The sequence below is a fragment of the Apodemus sylvaticus genome, chromosome 2, assembly GCF_947179515.1.
Source record: "Apodemus sylvaticus chromosome 2, mApoSyl1.1, whole genome shotgun sequence".
Classification (NCBI taxonomy): domain Eukaryota; kingdom Metazoa; phylum Chordata; class Mammalia; order Rodentia; family Muridae; genus Apodemus; species Apodemus sylvaticus.
Genome location: NC_067473.1, coordinates 133,613,557 through 133,638,453, shown reverse-complemented (window position 1 = coordinate 133,638,453; position 24,897 = coordinate 133,613,557). Strand labels below are relative to the sequence as shown.

General features: G+C 35.7%; 1 protein-coding gene across 1 annotated transcript in view; it reads left to right on the top strand.

Annotated features, from left to right (window-relative positions):
* Cntn3 (contactin 3) overlaps window positions 1-24,897 on the top strand; it is a 401,246-nt gene that overhangs the window by 79,961 nt on the left and 296,388 nt on the right. The window contains exon 2 of the mRNA XM_052174442.1: window positions 9,704-9,839. Coding sequence (XP_052030402.1) covers window positions 9,785-9,839 — 55 coding nt within the window. The 5' untranslated portion in view covers window positions 9,704-9,784. The remainder of the gene's footprint in view (window positions 1-9,703; window positions 9,840-24,897) is intronic.

Sequence of the window (24,897 nt, the reverse complement as noted above, 5' to 3'; positions counted from 1 at the left end):
CCACTTTGCTGGTTACCTGATCCTTAGTTTCATATGACCCATCTTCTTCTGTGTCTAAAGCGAATCTTTTGGCCCCTGACTCTATGATCAGAGCTCCTCTCTCTGTACTGGAGCGTCTACTGCCCTATTTCTTGCCTAAGCCAATAGACCAACAGCATCTTATTGACAGAAGATGCTTCCATACAGAAGATGAGATTCTCTCTACAGCATTTCTTCTCTGTAATGATACACTAGAGAAACACAAACTATGGATTATAAACTGGGGGACATTTGATTTGCTATACCATTTCCAGTTCTTTCAATGATATACCTCTTGTTATTTCTCTATTGGTCTCAGATGAAACAGATGCAGCCTCAATCAATATACTTCTGATAATATTCATCTTATAGACATACTTTCAATAAAATCATCAATATGGTCATTTTTCTAAGCATACTGTTTTCCCCAGGGAAAATTCTCTTCACTAGATTTTATATATTCTTCCAGGAATATTTTGTGTATATCTAAATGTATATACTTTATCCCCATATGTAATTATAATATATTTAACACATGTGGTATTCCTACTTATGTTTGTGTCTTGGTAGTTCATTGAAAAGTTGTTTCAAGTCTAAAATATGGTTGTAGCATGGTTTTAAACTCATCACTAGCATAGAGATGATAGGTTGTTGTTTAGTGCTTAAAATTAAGTTGCCAAGTCATTTACATAAAGAGTCTAACTCTCTGGCACGGAACTAAAATCTAAGTAAATGACACTAATATGACTAGTTCCAATGATCAGTTGTACCAATTCTCATAGTAAACAAGTATACAAAAGAATCAGATTATATTCCAGTATCATGTAATGATCTGGCTGTTTGAGCTCTCCATTTGACATCTATTATCAGAAAAAATTGTCATAATTTCAGAGCATCTTTGATATCTGTATCTCTTGGACAATTTTATTAACCCAACCATTTCCCTGTTTATTGTTCTGAAAATATGAAGATGACAAGTGAATAGGCCCTACAGGCTGTCATGAGGATGAAGTGGATTAGTCCAATGAAAGCAATTAGAACAATGCCTGGCAAATAAAACCTCCACAGAAGCTAATGGTTATTATATTACTTCTCAGTTCCTTCCTGGCACTGTGAAAACTGCCTTTGTAGAAAACCAATTCTATCATATTACTTTATCAAGACTTTTATATATATATATATATATATATATATATATATATATATATATATATATATAATTTTAAGTGAGGACTAGGCATCAGAAAGCATTGTGCAGACATAGAAAATGTATATTATTTTTAATCACTATCAAATGAAGTCTGGAGCACATCTACATTGAATAAGGGGGGAGAAAGCAAAAAGTCATGACTTGAACCGCTCTGTGATAAACTTGATTTGAGCAACAGGGAATCAGACACAAGTACAGAATAACAGGGATTGGGTGAGCTGTGCAGTCTTATAGAGATTTATGTACAGCTGAGTGAGGAGGCACATTAGCTAATCTAGAGAGGGCATCTCTGTAGAGGATATAGGCTATAGTTATCTGGGAAGACAAAGCTGCGGTTGGTACTTTCTGCACACACTGTCAACATCCTTGCTAGACTAGGTGAAGGCTTTGTCCTTTCTTTGGGGCTGAAGTGTTGGAATCCTTGATACGGCCATACTCACTTCAATAAAATACTCTCACTCAGGATTTCATCAAGTCTTCATAGGCGACATTTATAATTATAGAAATTTGCAGGCACATCCCACTACTGTTCATTTGGAAAATGAATGTACAGAACATAATATGAAGTTTATCAATGTATCTTTCTTCCACTGTTGAATTTAATAATCTTCAAACATCTATTTGTGCCAGTGGTCTCTATAAGAAAAATGGGTCTTTTCTAAAAATTCCCAAGAGTCACTTATGTTTGGCTCCCTCAGAGACAAGTTAGTGTTGTTTTTGGAGGATTGAAGCTTCACTTTGGAACTTTTAACTATTGAAACATAAATTTGCCGAAAAAAAAAAAAACAAAGGCTTTTCCTGAAATATTTAGTTAGGGTCACAGTAACATGTCAAATATAAGCTGTGCCTGTGGTCTGGTCAGCATGCCCTGGAAATGGCCAAGTGAGTTGATGGGACACTGAAGGAATCTGGCACATAGACACAGGAGGCGCTGTCTTACCAGGTCATAGTTTGAAACAGACCATGTGTTGGCAGGATACAATAGCTGTATCTTCTCCTTCAACCTGCACTTGAATGAAACTAGTGGAACCCATTGAGAAAGAAAAAAAAAAGTCTGTAATTTTCTTCCTGACGTTGTATCATTGACATTGATTTTGCCTGGGTAGAGAGAGGATGGTAAATTGAGAACAAAGTGGGAAAGACCCTGAAATAAATTCAAGACAACTCAGAGTTTCCAGGCAACATGTTTTACATTTATAATTTATAAACTTACCAGAGTATACACAAAGTGACATATGCTAACGTGTGTGTGTGTGTGTGTGTGTATGCACATTACTAAACAATGAAAAGGAAAAATTACCAGGATGACAGCAACTGCAGGCCTCACCAAATGGTTAAGCTATATAATAACTTCACTGGGGCTAAGCTTCTTAGGAATATTCCTATTTTTTAAATAACATTTTCTTTGAATAAATGACTTAATTCAGGTTTACTATAATTTTACAAGATTTATATTAGGTGTCTATTTTTCTTTCTTAGTTCATATTAATTTTTAAATGAAAAAATATAATTTTGAATATACAGAAATATACCATGAATACACAAATACACTCATATATGTTTATGCAACAAATTATTTCAGTTTAATGAATTCTGGAGCCTCAAGTCTGAGAAGAGGCAGAGTGTGAAGGTCTGTCAGTGTGGTGGATGGGGACATCCTGTTGGAGAAGAGAGAGGAGAAATGGAATAAGGAACTGTCTGAGGGCAGATCGGGAGGGGGATAATGACTGTAAAAATAGATTAAAGATAAGAGAGGAGGTCCTTAGTCCTGTAAAGGCTCAATGCTCCAGCAGAGGAGATGCTAGAGTGGTAAGGCAGGAGTGTTTGGGTGGGTGGGTGGGGGAGCACCCTCAAAGAAATAGGAGGAGAGGGGATGGGATAGGGGGGTTTGTGGAGGGGGAAAACCAGAAAGGGGATAACATTTGAAATGTAAATAAAATATTAAATAAAAAATAAAATTAAAAACAGATTAAAGATAATTAAAACAATGAATCCCCCCAAAATTAAATACTGATATTAGTAACAAAAACAAGAAAATAGAATTCTGGAAACAGTGGGCTGAAGTTCACTTTGTCTCGTCCAATGGTTCTTAACCTGTGGGTCACAGCTCCTTTGGCGTGTCAAATGACCCTTTTATAGCGATCGCATATCATATAGCCTGCACATTAGATATTAACTGTATGATTATAACAGTAGCAAAATTTCAGTTATGAAGTGGCAAGAGAAGTAAGTAACTTTAACATCACATCATGAAGAACTGCATGAAAGGGTCACAGCATTAGGAAGGTTGAGAACCACTGCTCTAGCTGTAGGGATGTATGCATATTTGCCTGAGGCTGAAGTGGGAATGCCAGTGCCCAAAGAGTTGTAGTTCACAGGTTTTATACAGTATGATCTAGTTCATGACAGATTGCATACTTTCAAAATAACTACCATCAGTGTTGTGATTGACAAAGCATCAAAGGAGGGAAGCTGACTTGACACAGATGTCCTCCAGAGCACGAGGTGACATCCATTGGCATTGGCCTTAGCATCTGTGTTTCTGTAAATACGGAGCTTGACTCCAGCAGGAGGAGTCAGAGTCAGTATGTAAACTGTGTTTCTGTATGTTGTACATATTATAAATGAAGGAATGAAAGGATGGTGATGATGATGATGATGATGATGATGACTATGAATGAAAGCAAAGTTGATTCAGGATGCTTTGCTTCTAAACTGACTGGACTTTTACTATTGCTATTATTATTTATTTCATGAACAAAGTGAGGTCATTGGTAGTTGGTCCCATGATTCTGTGGTAAAGGTGTTGTGTGTGTGCTGAAAATTGAGAGGTGGACACAGGAGAGAAAGACAAGTTTGGAGAAGCTTATTGATGGTGCTTTAGTCTCTCTGGAAAGTTGAAGGTGGCTATCTGTGAGTGTGAGGGAGTGTGAAGGTGACATTTGTTGGTAATGTTACATAATTTCTTTACACAGAATTGCTGTTGATTATTCACAATTGAAGAAATGAAGTATTTGCTACTGTAGTAGAAAATGCCTCACTGTTCTCATCCCCAAAGAGGCTGAACTCTGAGCATTTTCCAAGACAACATTAAAATTGTCTGTATACATTTGAAATAATATGTATCAATATTTCATGATTCACAGTCTTAGTAGCAATTTTGTAAAGTGGATGACAAAAGCCACAAATGTCTCTTTCTCCTTTTAGCTCAACCAGGAACAACTATTTAGAGTACTTTTGTTTTGAGTCCAAGGTCTAGCATTTTTTTTTTTAGTTCAGCTGACATTAACAATTACGTTTGTCAATATGTATTAAATCTGGAGGCTATTTAAAGACTGCCATGGAACATGAGTTGTAAATATATTAGCTTTATTCCCCTCCCCCAATGCAAATGTCTGTTACCAAAATTCTAAAGGATATCTGGTTTTGTTTGGTTTTGTCTTTTCCTTTGTTTTAAAAGATTCCTGTGAAAAGTAGACTATTCTTATTGTAGCAGATGAAAGCTTTTTGTTCTTGTCTTTCCTCAGTAGCTTCTTTTGTATTTATTTCAGTTTTGTGATTTCAAATCTTGCATGAACCGTGATGTGTCTCTTTTATTCTATGACAATACTTGGCAATTTTCAAAGTCAAATCGTGATTCTTATTGTTTATAAAGTCAGTGGCAAACTTTAACAGTGATGATTAGAGATAAGCAACTAAATTAAAAAAAAAAAGAACTTTCCAAAATTAGGTGAAAATAGAATATAGGCATTAACCCATCTTTTCTCATGAGTCTTATAGTTTTCAAAATGTATAGTTGTACTTTCTATGAATGTGTGAATAACAAATTTGAATGTTTGTTGAAAATTTAATTATACCACACTTTGTTGGAATTTCACCGGCTTTTCAAATGACTTTATTCTCTTACTAGTAATTGTTTTGAGAACCTCATACTTGAGCACTGTACCTTAATTCTTATTGCATTTTTGTTTTATTAATTGATTATTTTACTTATTTACAATTCAAATGTTGTCCTACTTCCTGGTCTCCTTTCCTGAAACTACCATCCCATCCCTCTCCCCTTTGCCTCTAAGAGGGTGCTCCCTCACCCAATCGCCCACTCCTGCCTCACCCCTGTAGCATCCATCTACACTCGAGCAACAAGCATCCACAGGACCAAGGGTCTCCAATCTCATGGATGCCAGATCAGACAATCCTCAGCTTTATATGTAGTGGAAGCCATGGGCCAACTCATGTATACTCTTTGGTTGGTGGTGTAGTCCCTGGGAGCTCTGCGGAGTCTGGTTAGTTGATCTTGTTGTTCTTCCTATGGGGCTGCAATCACCTTCAGCTCCTTCAGTCCTTTCCCTAACTCTTCTACTGGGATCCCTGAGATTAGTCCAGTGGTTGGCTGTGAGAATCTGTATTTGTCTTAGTCAGGTATTGGTAGAGACTCAGAGAACAGTCATACTAGGCTCCTGTCTGTCTTCTTGACATCAGCAATAGTGTCAGGGTTTGGTGTCTGCTGGGTGGGATAGATCCCAAGTTGGGAAGGTCTCTGGATGCCTTTCCTTCAGTCTCTGCTCCATTTTTTTGTCCCTGTGTTTCTTTAGACAGGAACAATTCAAGGTTAAAAGTTTTGAGATAAGTGGGTGGTTCCTTCCCTCAACTGTGAGCCATGACTATATCCTGGTGGTGTTCTCTTCAGGTTCTATGCCTACTTTGTTGGATATTCTAGCTGCTATCCCTACTGGGTCCTGGGAGCTTCTAGCTTTCCTGGTGTCTGGGACTTTCTGGTGGTTCCCATGATTCCCTACCCCCACTGCTACATATTTTTATTCATTCTACTTTTCATCTTGTCTCTTCCAGTACCTGATCCTGCCTCTCTTTTTTCCCTCCCTCTTCCCTCTCCCATACAGGTCCCTCCCTCCCTCTACCTCCTCTGATTATTTTGTTCTCCTTTCTAGGTAGGATTGAAGCACTCAAACTTTGGTCTTTCTCCTTATATTTCTTCATATGGTCTATGAGTTGTATTTTGGGTATTCTGGGCTCCTGGGGTCTCCAACTCCTCCAGTAAACCTGTCAAATTCTGAATCTCTTTTCTCATCATCATTACTGCATATATGTATCTATAAATCACACATGTATATATAAGGGACTAAAGCCATTTGATGTGCTCATATGCACACATGTGCATGGGTAAGCTCTTGGGATTGGACTACCTGTGTGTGGACTACCTGTCCTAGGAGGAGACCAATTATCCCTTTCACAGTAGCCATTGACATGCTGTAGTTTCTCATCTAGGGATGTGACTATGGAATATCAACTGACTACAGATGATATCATCTATATGAAATGTAAAACTGACAGATTTTTCTAACCTGGATAGCTCCCCAATAATTGAGATGGAGACATTGATTTATTCAACAGGCTTTAAGCACAATAACTGAGCAGATATTCCTAACTGCTGTCTCAGCTGTGTCCCAGCCACACACCCTGAGATATTTACATTTAGTCTCTCCTTGGCTTGCTCTACTGAGGTTGTCTGTCCTTATAGAAAACCCCCATAGCAATTACTCATGCCCAGTCTTATGGTGACCATCTTCTTCTTTATCCATTTCTCATGACCCCTTTTCTCCTGGACCCTCACCTTCCTCGTGAGAACTGCCCCCCCCCCTTTCCTGGCTGGGACCAGAAGTCCATCTACTCTTTCATTTCTCTCTGCCTACTCATTGGCTGTTCAATCTTTTATTAACTAATTAGAAATATTTAGAAATATTCTTTATAGCACATCGATACAAGAAATTCTTCAATAATCATAACAATGCCTGTGTCCAAACTGTAACAGTAATCAGTGTCTGAAAACACTGTGTACAAGACAAACTGTTAATAGCCATCATTCTGAACATATCTAGGCAATCTTATTTTAGAGATTTCACGAGTGTAGCTTCCTTGTCACATATAGAAGACAATAGCTAGGAGTACATGCCCAGATTTTCTGACTCTTACAATCTTTTTGTACCCCCTGCTTCTGTGAGTTTTTCCCTAAGCTGTGGGAAGATCTATTAATAGGGGTTGAGTATCCCACATTAATTTTCAACAGATTGGGATCTCTGTAATAATCTTTATCTTTTGCAAAGCAGCTTCCTTGTTAAGGAATAAGAGCAACACTTACCTGTGAGTATAACAACAAGTTAGAAATTATATTGATTTAGGAAAGTGTCTTTCGAAAGTTCTCTTTGCTGGGTCTGTAACTTTTCCAGCTATGGAGAGTTGACTAGATTTGCAATGCTAAGTGTGCATTCTCTCCTACTGAGTGAAATTAAAGTAGGAACAGGGAGCACTTGCTACATCCAGGATATAAGTGTTACTGTTGCACCATTGCAGGTATCTTGCCAGGCAAGTCATTGTTGTGATTCACAGGCTTTACAGCTGGGTGGGTGTCTTGGTTATTTTTCTATTGCTGTGGTCATACACCATTGCCAAGGCAACTTCTGAAAAAAAATTACATTTGATTTGGTTATGATTTCAAAGGGTTAGAGTCCTTAATGGCAGGCAATAGGGAAACAGATGGGAGCATAAGCTGGAGCTCACATCCATCAATCAGAAGACAGAAAGATCACAAAGCCTGCCTCACATATAATGCTTTTTACAAAGCCAAACCTCCTAATCCTCCCCAAACTAGCCCACCAACTGAGGACAAAGTGGTCAAATATTTAAGCTTATGGGGTACATTGTTATGAAAATTAACAAAGCAGGACTACAGGTTGCTTGTTTCCCTTGGCGAGTTGGATAGATACTTCCTATAAGAGGTAGTCCTCAGGGTGCAGATGTCCAGGTCAGCTCCAAGTTGTTTTCCTGAAATATTGTTTCCTAAGCAGCAATGGCAATGGCATCTTAACTTCATTCCAACAATGTGTGTGGTGTGTGTGTGTGTGTGTGTGTGTGTATTTGTAATGCCTTCTAGTTCTATACATTACCCACACAATTCTTCTTTTTCTTTTTCTTTTCTGTTGAATAGAATTCCACTGTGTATATCTACCACATCCACTACTCATTGGTTGAAGGATATTTAGATTATTTCTGTTTCCTAGTATTGTGAGCAGAGAGGCAATTAACATGGCTGAAAAATTATCAGTGGAGTAGAGCACTTACTGCTTATAGTTAATGACAAAAGATTGGTATAGTTATGTCATATGGTAGGTTTTGATTTGGTCTTCTGAGCATTCTTTATAGTGATATGAAGAGACTGTACCTTTAAGAGGTAAAATGTGCCAAGTTACTAACAGTCTTATGAGCCATTTTCATGTGACCATAGTGAGAATACATATACAAGAACTTTCATCTCTTGTTCTTTAGTAGGTGGAACTTTTAGATATTTTTCAGGTATATATGTCCATCTATCCTAGACTGAACCTAGTGGTTTCTTCAGAGGTATAAACTGTGGTTGCTCATAGTATAGTATGAAGATTCCCATTATGCCCTTTCCTCCCAATTCTCTTCATTATCCCTGAATGGTTTTATCTTTTATCTTTCAAATAAAGAGCTTGCTCTTATGTTCATTGTTCAGTGTTTGCATCAGGTGAAATCTCAAACAAAGACATCTGTAATTAACAATACTGTGTAGATAGTGAGAATGATTCAAGGTCACAAGGTTGTCTAGTTTTCCAAGGTAGTCCTGAAAAGAGTTCTTTTCAGTTGCCTTTCTATTTGACCAAGATTCCCAGCTATATACAGATTAGTGCTCATAATTCCTGGATCCTGTGCATAATTATATCTCTTAATTCCCACCCCAAAACACAATAGAAAGACATATCAATAGACCTATAGGAAGGTTTGGTTAATGCACTAAGTACACACTACAAGCCTAGACATTTATAATGTGGAACACAGTGTCTGATTAGTTATAGGATACCTCAGAAACCAATTGGTGAGGGCCACTGTATACAGGAGCCTTGTACAAAGGAACATATATAGATACATATAATGGAGACCTTTCTGACTTGTTTCAGACAATAAGAATATGCTTTAAAATAGATGTTAACAATACTTTGTATTTATTTCTGTGCTTGGTCATGGATTCAAATATTTAGATAATCTTTGCTTCAAGATATTTACTTTTTAAAACTCCTTCAGTTTTACAAAAATGTTACTGGTAGATAAAATGAGAGAAATTTAAATTCAGGTTAATATTTCAGTTGTTGCAATTATCTAGCAAATGTTTTAAAATTTAATATGTTAATAGTTAATATTTTAGCACTGATGAATTTTTTAGATTATATAAGCTGCTTGCATCTTCCTGTCAGTTGCATACAGTGTTTAAGTGTCTGAATTTCAAGTATTTTCTGTTTTCAATCCAACAACAACAAAAAAGATTTGCTTTATCTGTGGATGTGAATTTCTGTGAATGATACAGAGCTTAAAAGAAAGAAGAAAATCTCTCTTGAACAGAACTGGTTTTTAAAAGTCTAAGTTCTTTTTACATATATTTTGCAGATTAAAGGATTTACCTGAAGACAAAGCATTCTATTCATCAGAGACTAAGACAAGAGTTACTCTTGCTTTTGCCAATTAAAGATGATGTTGTCATGGAAACAGTTGATCCTGCTTTCATTCATTGGCTGCCTAGCAGGTAACAATAAGCTATATTTTATATGAACTGTTCTTGTGTTACGTGCTTATTGCTTTTGTTTTTAAGACAGGGTTTTATGTAGCCTACATGGACTGCAATCTCACTATTTTGATCCTGATAATCCTGTCTTCCTCTGCCATCCTTGGGTAACAGGCATGCACATCTATACCTGATTATTCTCAAATCTTTGTAAAGGTTAAAGTAAAATTATATCAGGGTCAAAGACAAACAGATCATTTTTCTCAGAAAGAAGATGCCCATTCTTAATTCTCATAATCAGATTCTCAGGATTCTTCTATCTAATTTTTACAATTCAGTATATTCCCATAGAAACTGTAAAAACACCTGATAGTAAAATTATATTGCTAATTTAATAAGTGTTCCTAGTGTGACAACTTAATTTGAGAAAGTCACATTTTATTTTTATTTTATATTTATATAATTATTAGCATATACTCACATACTTATTAGTTCAAGAGAAGTGTTATAAGGAGATAAGGGAAATGGATGAAATTATGGAATTTTATATATATGTATATATAAAAATGAAATTTAATCATAATTAAATATATAATAAATTTATAATTATAACTGAAATATAATTATATTATTTCTCTCCTAATTCCTTCTTCTTAGTCCTCCATGTTACCTAGCACATCTCCTCTCAAATCTGTAACCTCCCTTTCTTCAAATATTATATATATTCATATACTCATACTACCTTTCCTGCTCTTAGCATACCATGGTTACCTCTAGTTACATGTTTAGAAATGGAATCATCTGAGAAGAAATACACTGTTTAAAATATTATGATATATTCTTTGAAATTTTTCTCATAATGTGTACCTGGGACATTTTGTTAGAGTTTTGGGTGTTTTTTCATAAAAGGGTAGAAAAAGAAAATTATTTTATATTTATACCCTAAAAATATATTTTTAATTCTTTTGATACTCTATCATGTTCATATTACTGGCACATGTTTGTGGAGTGGTTAAGAAACTAATTTTTAAATTTATATATAATATAATATGTAATAGAACATTAGTACTATGGTTTTCTGTTTTGTTTTCTTTCTGTTTTGATTAGAAGGATAATACATATATTAATATGATGAATAGGAGCATGACGTCCATTGATTTGACTATTTACTGTTTTGCCATGTTTGTTTGTCTGTGTGATCTGTGTAGTATTCTTTCCCACTGTACTCCCTTGTTCACTTATTTTCTCTGACCCATTTGAGAGTAGACTATTATAGTAATCACATCCATCATAAAAAATAAATCAGCACTTATATTCTAGGGTTTAGAGGATCCTTTTCTTTACGGATCCTGGGCTTCATAAAAGTGTAGTATATTTGCGTTTCTAATGAATGAGGCTGATTGGAATGTTCAGTATAACAAAACAGGATTACACACATCTATATAAGAGTAGGCATCTGGGCTCTTGTATTAAAATTCAAAAACTTTCATATATTTAAGTAAAAAAATATAAAAAATCATAATCAATATTAGATTAGAGGTTTAAACTTTATAAATGAAGTATTCCCCCATTGTAGTTTTTATAAGTTTTTATTAAGCTACTTAATTATATTCTTAAACAGATTCTAGTACTGAAGGAAAACTAGGTAATTATATTCAAATTTCAGATTTGTTCAATGGGCTTTGGAGAAAGATTAATACAGACATACAAAGTAAAATACTTTTTTGTCTTTAATTACTTTACATAGCTTTCCATATTCTTAATTTTGTAGGAAGATAAAAATGATACCTCATGTTAGCAGGCATATCTTTCAGGGTGGTAACTTTTGTAGACGCCAACTTGAAATCTCAGAAGTGGTTAAAAAATATCTTGAGAAAATAACAGTGCTGTATAGTTAAGGAAAATGGGACTGTTTTTCAAAAGTTTTAAATGTTAGTCTAGTGCACAGGAAAATTGCATTGTGCATGTGTCTGCATTTTTGTTTCTGCATCTTTTACACATTTACAGCAGTTTACAGAAAAAGCAATGTACATTATCCCTAAATGTGAAAGTATCTGTAAGAAAGTTCATTCTCAACTTGAATTTATAGAAATGGTACTTAACAGCAGTAAAATGTTCAGGGAAGAACTGAAGTATATTTTGTCTGCCATATTCTGTGTAATATATTAGTTAGAGAACTTGTAGTCTTCATAATTATACTACAGAGAATGATTTATCAGATTCTTACATATTCCAAAAAATATTGAATGTGGGTTATTACTTATGTGTTGTCTATCAATGTTCTTTTAGAATTATTAAAATTAGAAGGTTGATTTTTGAGTATGATAGGTTATTGATAAATATTTGGCTGCTTTGCATGCTTTGGCATAGATTTATGATTGAGGGACAGTGATGGTTTGGGTAGGAATGTGCCCCATAGACTGGAGGGTTTGAATGCTAGGCCCATGGGGAGTGGCACTATTAGAAGGTGTGGTTTTCTTGGACTAGGTGTGGCATTGTAGCAGGAAGTGTTTCTCTGTGGAAGCAGGCCTTTCTCAAGCTAGTCCTAGTGTAGAAATCTCCCTGCTGCTTGCTGGTCTGGATGTTAAACTCTCAGTTCCTTCTCTCAGCCCCATATCTGCCAGCATGCCACCATATTTCCTAATAATGGAATTGTAAGCTAGCCCCAATGAAATGGTTTTGTATATAAAAGTTGTTATGATCATAATGTCTCTTCACAGCAATACAAACCCAAATTAAGAAAAGGATAATGCTGTACAATACATATTAATAAAAGCAACTTATGTTTAGTAAAGGATAGTCAGTATGTACAACCAGTGTTGTGTAGTGCATTCTTTTTAAATCTTTTTCAAGTAAGCCTTTTCTTCTGTATTCTTTTCTTGTGTCTGTCCTTCTTTTTTTCTTTTTCTCATTTGTTTAGACAACTTGACATTTAATACTAGACATTGTAAAAGTTGAAGACAGATTTAGGCAGACCAGAGCAAGAAAACATAACATTTAGATCCTGGGAATTCTGTAAAACCAGAAAAGGAAGAGACATCATTAGGGGTAAAAGACAACCAACACCAAGAAAATTAATATAGATGATATTAATGAGTGGAAGCATGCTGAGTCCAGGTTATGGTGGGAATAGCACTATTTTTTTTAACTAGGTGAAGGAACTGAAATAGTGTCCAGGCTTTAGTTTACATGACTTTTCTCATCATTATGGTTAACATAGACTTCTGTTTCTGAAGTCAAAGAATGGCTTTACTTCCTGAATCATTTCTATGTGGGATAAAGGTCATTGACAAAAAATCAATAAGATCTCAAAAAAACCCCACTTTTTGACATCTTAAATACCTAAATATTAATCTTTTATCTCTAATGGCTAGAAAGGTAGCACAGTTGTTAAAAGTGTTTGCTACTCCAACTGAGGAACTGTGTTCAGATCCCATCACTACTGTGGTGGTTCATAATCATAACTAATGATCCAGGAAATCTAATGCCCTCTTATAGCCTCTGCAGGCACTAGGTTCAGACAGGGTGCATGTACCTCGTACAGGCAAACACTCATGCACATAAAATCAGATGTAGAAATACTTACCTGTGTGAGACTCTGGTGTCTGGTCTGGGAGCCACTGTCACTGTAAATGAGAATGCATGAGATGTGAGTTGCCTGAGATCTTCTGTTCTAGCAAATAAAATTCACCCAGGATTTCAGAAAGTTCGTAATTTTAAAGCTCAGTTTCCTTACTTATGAGAGATTGAAATAGCAACATTTCTTTTATCAAAGTTAAAATATTGTTAACATTAATTGTACCTCCTTATTTTAATGTTCATATCTTCAAAGATAATAATTCAACTCAGGCTTCCACCAGTATTTTGTATTTAGTCAAAGAAACCATGTGCAGAATAAATTCACAACTGTAGCCTGTACTGTAAATCTCTATTTGACTTATGCCAGTGATTGTGTTTCTTCAAATACTATTCATGCCTACTGACACACAACTTTATGCACCTCCAGAATAACATTCATTCTGTTTGATGTTATCATAATGCAATGAAATTGCTTTTTTTTTTAGTTTTTCTGTGATCACTGTTAAGTTCATAATGATCTGCGAGTAAAATAAACTTTTCAATTTCTTCCTCAAATAACTTTTTCAATTGGTTTTACTGACACCATGCTTGTCATCACCTAGAAAATGATTAAAGATATTTTATTGGGCTACAGATAACCTCAAGACAATTTACAACTGTTTCTTGTCTTTATCTTTGTTTCTTTTTTTTATGTTGATAAGTTGTTCTCCACCCATGAAATGAGCCAATGCAAGCCTAATTAAAGAATATAAAGGCTGGTTTATTGTGAAGTCACTACTTATGGGTGGGCTCAATGGTCCCAAGGAAAGAGACCAGGGAAGTCACCATATGGAGGGAGACAAAGGGGAAGAGAAGGAGAAGGAGAAGGAGAAGGAGAAGGAGAAGGAGAAGGAGAAGGAGAAGGAGAAGGAGAAGGAGAAGGAGAAGGAGAAGGAGAAGGAGAAGGAGAAGGAGAAGGAGAAGGAGAAGGAGAAGGAGAAGGAGAAAGAGAAAGAGAGAGAAAGCATGCACACGTGGAGAGAGAGAAAATCCTTGGAGTCTATGGGGGAGGAGGAGGGGAAGAGAGGGAGAGACCAAAATATTTGGATTATATAGGAAAGAACTTCTGAGGTGGAGAAAACCTGCACTCCTGAGTTAGAAAATCTAGGGTTCAGATTGAGGTATGCTAGGTGGGGACTGAAGGATGCTGGAAGAATCTGCAATCCAAGTCTCCTTTTGTATGTTAAATATGCACCTTAACTCTTTGTCCCTGGCCACAAACCCAACAAGTGTTAGATACTATACTTCAAGGCACGTGTTTCTTAAAATAGATATGCCTCTCATCTATTCTCCTCTGTCCTATCCTGTGAATAATATAACAAAGCTTGATAGTACTGATACTGGTAACTTGGAGATGTCACTGATGCCTGCTTATACATCCTGACACACTCCATGTTTTTGCTGATAAACTTATTTCAGATCATTTTCATGGCCTTGGCAGCTGGCCTGTAGAATTGCTTTTCATTTATTTCGTTAAAATCTTGACAGGCCAGCCAAGTATGCATGTGAGCTCTAGTAAAAGATGCAGAAGCCTGGCTGACACATTTTCTTCCTTTAGCATTGGCCCTTAACTTCACATGTTGGTGTTTTCAGTGTTTGATGTTGAGTAAGAAAAGACTAAGCCACCTTTTAAAAAATGCTGTGGAAATGTAATTAGAGTTCAATAAACATAACTTAAGTAAGACCCACATCTTTTGTTTAGCTCTTAAAATAGCTAGTTTCTCAAAAGTATCCTATAATTAGTCCACTAACTCTTGGAAATAAAGTGCTCATTTAAACTGATTCGATTTCTATTACCTAAGTGTTTCTTAAAGTACTCATCACATAAAAGTGTTTTAAAATGTCCCCACACTTATTATGCTTTTCCATGAATTGGATTGTATTAGAAGAGCTAAATGGATGGGGTCTCCCATTAAGAGTGCAGTAGCTTAGTGTTAACTCCTGAATAGTGAAGTACAGATGTATGCATGCACACACTGTACAGAGTCACATAGAAACACATGCATGCTTGCATTCTTATGAACCACTGTTGATCTTACACAATCACTTTGCATATTGCAAGTGTGTCCTCCGATGAAGAGAAGGTAGAATTGATGCTAGTTACTGTGTGTTCTTGTCTGTTGTCACTTGCCTCTGTCCCCTTTGGTAGGGAGCTTAGATCTTTGTCCTCTCTCGCCTTGTAGAGTTGCCCTGGCCTTGCTCCTGCTTTCTGTTCCTCTCTTCCTCCTGTGCATCCCGCATGCTACAACCCAGACATTTCTGAAGAGCCATTAAGTGAGCTGAATACTCTGCACCAGGCTTGTGGAGGGTATTGTGATAACTGAAGTGGGGAAGTCCAAGTGAGTCAGGCTGCAGTCAGCTTAGGAAAACAGGCTTGCGTAAACAATGGTAGCCGTGCCATAGTGATATAAGACTCCAATGTAATAAAAATACGTACAAAGTAGTAGAAGTTGTCTGAGTACTCATTTGGAGAAATCAAGATTAAGGAAAAAATAGCAATGGAGAAGGCACCATTGGAGTTGGGACCCAAAACAATTATCACTTATTGAGCCATTACTTTTTCTAATTTATTATGTTAAGGAGCATCTCTGAGTCATATCATTAATAGTTTAGGTGATTTCCTAGCCCTTTCATTGTTACTGAACCTATTTTATAGACGAATTGTATCATTAATTTTTTTGGTTGATTCTCTGGCCCAGTCATTATTTTGAATCCTATTTTACAAATGAGGAAGTGAGGGGTCTTGAAACATTAACAACTTCTTAAAACTCACATCCTTAAACAAGTCAAGATTGAATTTAGAGCCTAATAATTAAGCTAAGGATTATGCTAAGAATATGGCTTAACTTGTGTGAATAAGATTCTGTATTTGAATTTTAGTTTAAACACACAAATAATTCCATATCCAACAGCTCACATCATAAGGCCATAAGTATTATGATGAAGCTGGATAACATTTAAGATAATATTCAGAAAAGGTAAGTTTAGAGAAAGTTTAACATAAGCTTGTCTTCTTCTACCTTACATAATGCTAGCATAGGATAACATTTACATTAAAGACAATAAGTATTCTATATTGTTTGGTAACCCTATGTCAAGCAATTGATTTTGATTGGCTCATTATTGAGTTTTAATATAAAAATAATTTCTCTAATAACAACTGAAATAGCATATATTCATGGTATACAGTGATATTTGTGTGTGCATGGTGTAACACTTGAACCCAAGGTACCCCATATGCAAGACAAATCTCCTACCATTGAGCTACATGCTCCACCTTATTGTAATGTAGATCAAATATGCATATAATATGTGTGAAAAGCATATAAATGTATATGTATATATAGATAAATGATTTTACAGCTTATGATTGTCTCTATAACTTCATATTTGTCAAGATATATCTTTTCAAATTTTTAGTATAGTGTTGCATTCAGTATGCTGGACCAAGAGCTGCAGAAGTATCTTCCTGCCTATTTGAAGCTCTGCCACACAGGTGTAACTACCTCTTCCTCATTCCGTTGTCCCTGGTAACTGCTGTTCTACTCTGTGCTTCTACATGCAGGACTGTTTGAGCAATAGACACCTGAGATCATGTGCTATTTCCTTTCCTATATCCGGCTTATTTCAGTTAACATTGATGTCCTACAGATCTATCCATGAATATATTAATGTTAATATATTTAATTTAAATATATATTTAAAGACAACCCCGTGAGATTGATACTTTTCTTATAATCTCAAGCTCAGCAGCTGAGGCACAGATACATTATTACTTTGTTTAAGGTTATTACGCTTATTAAGTGGAGCTTAGGTTTCAAATCCAGGCAGTATCTTTGAAGGCCTTGTTTGACTATTGTGGTTATTACTAGTCACAAGTGGACACAGAGACCCTGGAATATAATCATACCAAATTGAGATTTGCCATAAATGTAAAATACATCCTGAATTTCAAAGATATATTATTTTTAAAAGTACAAAGCATACATTTATATATATAAATATATATATAAATGTATGCTTTGTACTTTTATATATAAATCTGGATATATATATATAAATGTATATATCCAGACCCTGATTTGGGGTTTTGGATTGATACATCCTAACATCTACCCCATCTATGATTTGCTGGAGTGATGAAAGGAGCTTTTTCCTGAAGATCCAAAGCTATAGGAACTCCATGACACAGGGTAACAACAGGATATCTGAGAGGAGTCCCACTGCGGATTCAGTATTCATAATGTAGCACAAATCAGAGGCCTTGAATAAGATCAATGACTCATTGAAGTGAACATTGGCGAGTAAAGATGTGTGGACAAAAGGGTGTGCTGTGTGATACCCTACAAAGTGATTACACAAAGAAATGGTTTTGTTGTATTTTTGTTTGGTTTGGTTTGGTTTGGTTTGGTTTGGTTTGGTTTGGTTTGGTTTGGTTTGGTTTTTGAGTTGGGGGATATTGCAAGGGCAGAAGGTAGATAAGGAGAGATGGGGAGATGAGTGGGATTGGGGTTCATGGTGTAAAATTCACATAGAGTCAATGACAAGTTTTTACACAGATCAAATGTTGAAATAATAATATTACATATTTGAAGTTATATAAATATTTAAATTAATTTCTTTAATCTTTTTCTTTCTTTTAATTAGAAAAATTAACACTGTGTTATATCATGAATAAAACTGTATTTGGTTGCATAGCTTGCAAGGAAGTTGTCAAACCTAAAGATTGATGTGTGCTATTCTTCTAGCTTTGCTCCAAAAATTTTGCTCCATTGGGATGTTAATAGACTAGACTGGAAGGATAAATGATAGAGATGATGCTTGGAGGTAGTGTAAATTATGTGTTGGATGCATTATTTTCCTGGGGGTGGGGATATGTAGAAATCCCAATGATGTGCCGTAGGGCAATAATGCCATATATACAAAAAGAAATCACTTCCACCCAAGTTTATCTTGGTGAACTTCTTGAGTATTTAAGGGTTACTTTTAGGACCATGGCTGACTCAAAAGCAGCTGTATCACTAAGATGCCTACCCCAGTATGGGCGAAGGTTAACGAAATGTGCATTCTTACTTGCATCTTCTCTCTTTAGCAAGAATTTTCTGCACATACAACTTTGGGGTGGAGCCATGGAAGGCTCTTCAAATTCCTCATGTTTGAGGTTGACAGAAGATGAGAACTTTTAGAATTAGAAGTAGAGAGATAGAGTGAGAATATGTGATTTGGAAGCCCTATATTTTTAGATGTATAACTTTTATGAATATATTTTTGTATGTATGTATGTATATATACATATATATGTATATACATATATATGTTGTATGTATGTGTGTTTACATGCATTCAGTTGTGTACACATAATGTTAATATCAGGCATCTTTCTTCATCGATTTCCATTTTATTTACTGAGGCAAGGCATCTCAGTTAAATCTCAAGCTCAGAGATTTGGTTAGTCTTACGTAGCTAGGTTGCCCTGGGCATATCCTGACTCTGCCTTTTTAATGCCTAGGTTATGTCTGGCAACTATAACTACCCATCTTGTACATGATTGTTGGACAAAAATTATTACTTAAGGGCAAAGGAGTGTGGGAAGCCATTAGAGACCTTCACTTTGGCTGACAGGGCTAAGGCCCTGAGAAAAGCAAACAAGAGCCTCTCCAATGGGTATTTGTTTAGCCATTGTCTCGAGATAACTGCAGAATGATCCTGTCTGCGTCAACATCGAGGACTCCGGGTATCTTCATCAGATGACCTTCTCATCTCCTGCCGTAAATGCCAGGAATACCTCTGCCCCCTTTGTCCTTGCCTTGGGGTATGCCCCTCCTGAAAGCCTTAAAACCTGGGTACCCCAGAACAATAAACGAGGCTTTGACACAACCCAGATTGGCTCGTCATTCTTGGTGCTTGGCCTCCCTCCTTCTCTCCCCCCTTTTTGACCCGCAGGTAGCACCCCTTCGGAACCCTGGAATAACTGACCCGCTGGACGGGTTACAAAGGAGATATGATATGTCTTAATGTACAAATGTACAAAATGCTTTAATAACATTGAGTTACATTTATCTGAATATATGTATATATATATATATGTGTGTGTGTGTGTGTGTGTGTGTGTGTGTGTTACACATCTGTGTATGTTTCTGCACATATAACTTTGGGGTGTTTCTGCCTCTAGAAACATGTTTACATGTTTAGGTGCTTGATCTCAGTAATACAGCTACTTATTCACACACAGGACTTTCTCTAGATTGTCTAAACTTTCATGGTTTTAAATTGCAAAAAAAAAAATAATTATGGGTACTGTATGCTGTGGGTACTCTTAGAAATACTTTATGCCTACAGCTTCATACTGGGTAGAGAAGTATTTGACACATACAGGTATTTAAAAGGCAGCCCTTCCCCCCTGATCCATGTGTGTGTGTGTGTGTGTGTGTGTGTGTGTGTGTGTGTGTGTATCTGTCTGTCTGTCTGTATATCTGTCTATAGACCTTGGTGTATATGTGTATGTGAAAAGAGTATTTTTCATCTTGATTGTCTCCAGCTGAACAATGCTGCCTAAGTGAACAAAAACAGAACCTTCCTGGCAGTTTAGGGTATAGAAAGGAGGTTATTCCTTGTAGATGAGGCTGGTTTTAATCAGAAATCACAAATTTATTAGATAGTTGGCTAGACTTTTCTTTAGTGTGGCTAATAGACATGTTCTATCAATAATCTGTAGTCTGTATGCAACTTGTGATAGTGGTAATGCAAATAAAAATTGCTCACTCAGAGAATATTACAAGATGTTTAGGTAATGATACTGCTTGACTCTTGAGTGTGAACTTAGTGAGCAAAAATGTCACATCATCATGTCAAAAGTTTGAACATAGCTGAAGGATAGATTTAGCTTGATACTCTAATGAAATTCATCTTGAAGACCTCTCCCATGGCTACTGTGAATGCTGCCTTGCTTTTCCTTTTTGAGGAATAGACTTCCTGGAAAGAAGAGTAGGTATGTTGTATATTGCTCAAGTAATTCTTGCTTGTATATGCTACCCATCTCTTAAAGTTTGGAAAAGTAAGTACTTAAAAGAATTATTTACGGTAGTCCAGAAGTTTGGTATACTTCATTTTCATTTTCATTTAATATTACAAACTTCCTCATTTCCTCCTCGATTTGTCAGTAACACATTAATCATTCAATACCATGCTGTTTAATTTCCATGAGGCTTTTTATTTTCAGCTATGGAATCCAGGAACTCTTCCATTGTCAAACAGAATACAGACTTATTACTATTTTTCTAACTCTGTTGAGATTTACTTTGTGCCTTAGCATGTGGGCTATTTTTGAGAAACTCCCAAGGGCTGCTGAGAAGAATGTTTATTCTGTAGTGTTTAGATGGAATATTCAATAGGAATATTTTAGGTCCAATGGTTCAGCTTCAGTCACTCCCATTTATGTTAGATAAACTTGATTAAATCATTGATAAATCTATGTTTAATATTTGGTTAGCACTGAAAGAAATGAATGCAAGCAGTGTTGTATTACCTAAAATTGTAAAACAAAAAAACAAAAACAAAAACAAAAACAAAAACCTATCCTTATAGCTGGCCATTAAATTTACTATCTTTTTTAAACTTTGTCTCACTACTGAGGGATTAAGCTATCTCATTTCTGTATTTGTATTTATTTTCTCTTCACACTATCTCGGACTAATTTTCTTATTTACCAGTATTCCAGAGACAAAACTAATAGTGTTAGATATCAGTTAAAAAGAAAACAATTTGTATATTTTAACTATAATAACAATGCTATGGTTTTTCAAATTATTATTGTAAAAGTGTCAGAAACTCCTGTGCATTTAGTCTGATTTGTGTTTCAAGAAGTCCTGAGTATACATTCATGTGTTTTAATGTTGGGGTATTCAAAATTTGGCTATTTTTACTTGAACGTTCTGCATGATCAATGAAGCACCAACATCTGGTTATAGGAGATAGTCAGTTGAAAGAAGCAAAGTGAGTCTTCTGGGGAAGGGAAAGTTTTCACACTGTGCTAATTCAGAATGTACTTTCTCTTTTGACACTGTTCCAGAATTTTATTTTTATTATTAAATCTGGACAGCTTCACAGTGTGTTGACTTAAGGGCATGGGTGTTTAATCTGCCATTACAAATTGTTGTTGATATCTACACATCACGTTTTGTAGGGATATGATCTCTTTTTGCTTCTCCTGTTTCACATACAAGGAGTAATTGTGAAGGTTGCTAATGTTTAAAAATAAGGCATTCAGCCAGTTTTTGGATCACTTGCTGCCATTGTAACATTGATTAGTGTCACCCATGGGTGTAAAAGCACTAATAAAATTAATGCATCATTCAAATAACATCTAGATCCTGGGTGTGGCACTTCCCTTTTCTATACTGGCAGCACCAAGGGCTCGGTCTGTTCTGAAAGTGTTCTCAACATGCACAGATATTTCACATGCCACCTGGGGAGGTTCAAAGGCTCACAGAAGCATTTATGTGCGATTTTATGTTCCTTCTAAGTCTTCAAAGTAGATCTCCTAGCTTTTTAATCTCCAAATAAACTTTTATAGTTGATTGTTCCTTTACAGGTTCATACAGTACTGCGCTTGCTTCCAGATGTATAGGAAGGAAGAATCTTACATTTTAATAAAATCTAAACTTATGCAAGCCATACCCAAGTTTGAGCGTGTGTAAAAATATAGAGAAATGACAAAAGATATAATTGGGTGAATAATGTGAATCATTATCTATGGAACAATGTAAGGCACAAATTCCTGAGTGAAAATCAGATTTTAACAGAAAGCTAGCACTCACTGTGGCATATATATGGCCATCCTGACTTTCTAAAACTTGTTGTACCATGTACAGAGTTCAGAATATTCAAGGTTGTGGCCACATTTCCTGTCTTAGGAGAATAGAGACAATTAAGATTCAGCTCACAACAATATATATATATATATATATATATATATATATATATATATATATATATATATTATATATACACATATATATGAAACTACATATTTTCCAGATTTTGGAGGTCACTGACAGTTCTTTACTGTTTATTTTATTGAGCTTCCTTAGTAATGTTAGTACAAGGTAAAAAAAAAAAACAAATACTTGCTGAATTTTCTAATAATTCATATATCAATTTCTAATAATAATTTTCTAATAATTAATATTCCTACCCATACTTTTTGGATGAAGTGTCTTCCCTCCACAAATTAATATCCAACTTTTGTTTTAGGTATAATACTGAAACATATTCACTAAACTAGGTAACTGAACGCAGGAATGAGTGCGCACAACCACATAAAGGATAGCACTATTCAATCTGGTTTTTCTTGCCATGGAGATGCAGAGCTGTGATGAATAAAGTCATTTATTACATTACCATCTCATAAATTACTTTCCTCAGATATAATTCAAAATTTGATGCAACACTAAGCAAAAAATATGCAGTAATGTCAAATTCCATTTATTTCATTGCTAAAGAACTGCTAGTCTTTGCATCAAAATTTTCATCTTAGTCACATCATTTCCATACTGTAGAATTGAAGTGTCCAGAGATGTTGGTTAACAAACCTGCCAGTAAGGAAATACTGATAAAAGTCATATTTATTTTGATAGAATATTAGATTTGCTTCTAGTAGTAGACATATACCATCATATCATCTAAGAAGAATGATTAACAGACTTTTTCCTAACATTCTGGATAATAGGTATTTTCACACTATTTTTAGGCTGTCTGGCCCCTTGACATAACTATTCAAACCTAAAAGTTTCATATGAAACAAGTCACATGTGAGTGTTACTGAACTCAAGTGATGCTTGTTTATACACATGAAAATTAGAAGGTCACGTAATAGATATCATTAAATATTATCCTTTGAATTCAACTCTTGTACAAAATCAGCTGGCATACTCATGTGGCATACTTTTCAACATTCATCATAAAGCATGACTATATGATTTTTATTTTTTAAAAATAATTTATTATGTTTTCAATTTCAAGGTATGATTTTATTAGTCTGGGATAGGGCACAAAATGCATAGATTAAAGAGTAAAAGGCAGAGCCTACACCCAAATTGCAAACTATGATGCTTTGGGGATATGCACAATCCAAGTTACTGAATTGAATTTCTGATAAAGTTGTATTATTTGGGGGCTTTACACTCAAAATAGACTTTGTGTGCGAAAAATAGTTCAAGCATTTGACACAGAAAACAAAATGACTCAGGCCTAGGGCACTTAATTCATTATCAGTGTCATTTTGTCAGTCACTGGAGGTGAATTGCTCTTTGACATCCCTGCAGGCCTCATCCTCTATGGCCAAAGTCTGTGGAAGTAGGGAACACCTTCCACACTGCTGAGTTATGATTGCTTAATTTCTTCTTCAAAAGCCTAAGTTTGTATTTATGTTCAATATCTTCAAATGTTTAAATGGACATGCTGAAATCCAAACCTGAATCCTAGGATAAATGTGACCCAGTGACTGAAAGTTGCAGCTCTGAAAAATCACAGTCTCTGAAAACTAGTGATAGGGTATCTTCTTTCTATATAATTGTAGAATTTCATAGTTGAAGCACCTTGGAAGGACAATCTAGCTCAGCCTTAACCTGAGTATGATATAAAAATCAAATATTGGGGTGGGAGAGATACCTCAGAGTATTAGAGTACTGTATGCTCTTCCAGAGGAACTGGATTCAATTCTAAGCACACACATGACAACCATCTATACTCTAGTATGACTATAGATGACAACCACTTACAACTATCTATAACTGTAGTCTCAGAGGATCTGAATCACTTGTCTGGATTTGCCTGGCCCCCATTGCACTACCTGGAAGTGGTAGAAAGATATGGGAAAAACTGGGAAAAACACACATGCATATGAAAATAAAAATAGATAAGTAAAAGGAAACAGCAAGCAAATCAGGTCAGTCATTTGGCTAGCTTGAATGCTACTTTTGTGTCCCAATTTTAGAACATTTATCCCAATGTTAAGATTGGCATAAGACCTATGAACACCATATAGGGAGTAGGTTGCCCACACTCCACTTACTGGCCCCACACTCATGCACATCAATGGGACATTACATAATGAAAATGACATGATGTTGGAAATGGGACCTGTTAGAGATCCAGCTGCAGTGTGAGGGGAACAATAAGTAGTGGGCAGTCCTATATTTCATCAAGTTTAGCCATTAAATAATCAGTTTAGTAAATGCATTAATAAAGGAGGATTTGGTGTTTGTTACTTCTGAATAAATCCATGGTTCATGCCACTGATTTCTTGAGGGTTTCAGTGTGTTTTTCAAGATCCCTGCATCCACTTTACTTCTGGAAAGTAAACAGCCACTGCAGGCATCCTGCAAGGCCGGTCGACTGAAGCATCCTCTCGGAGAAGCTCAACCTTTGCCCACTCTGGCTTGTTTTAATGGCAAAGGCAGCT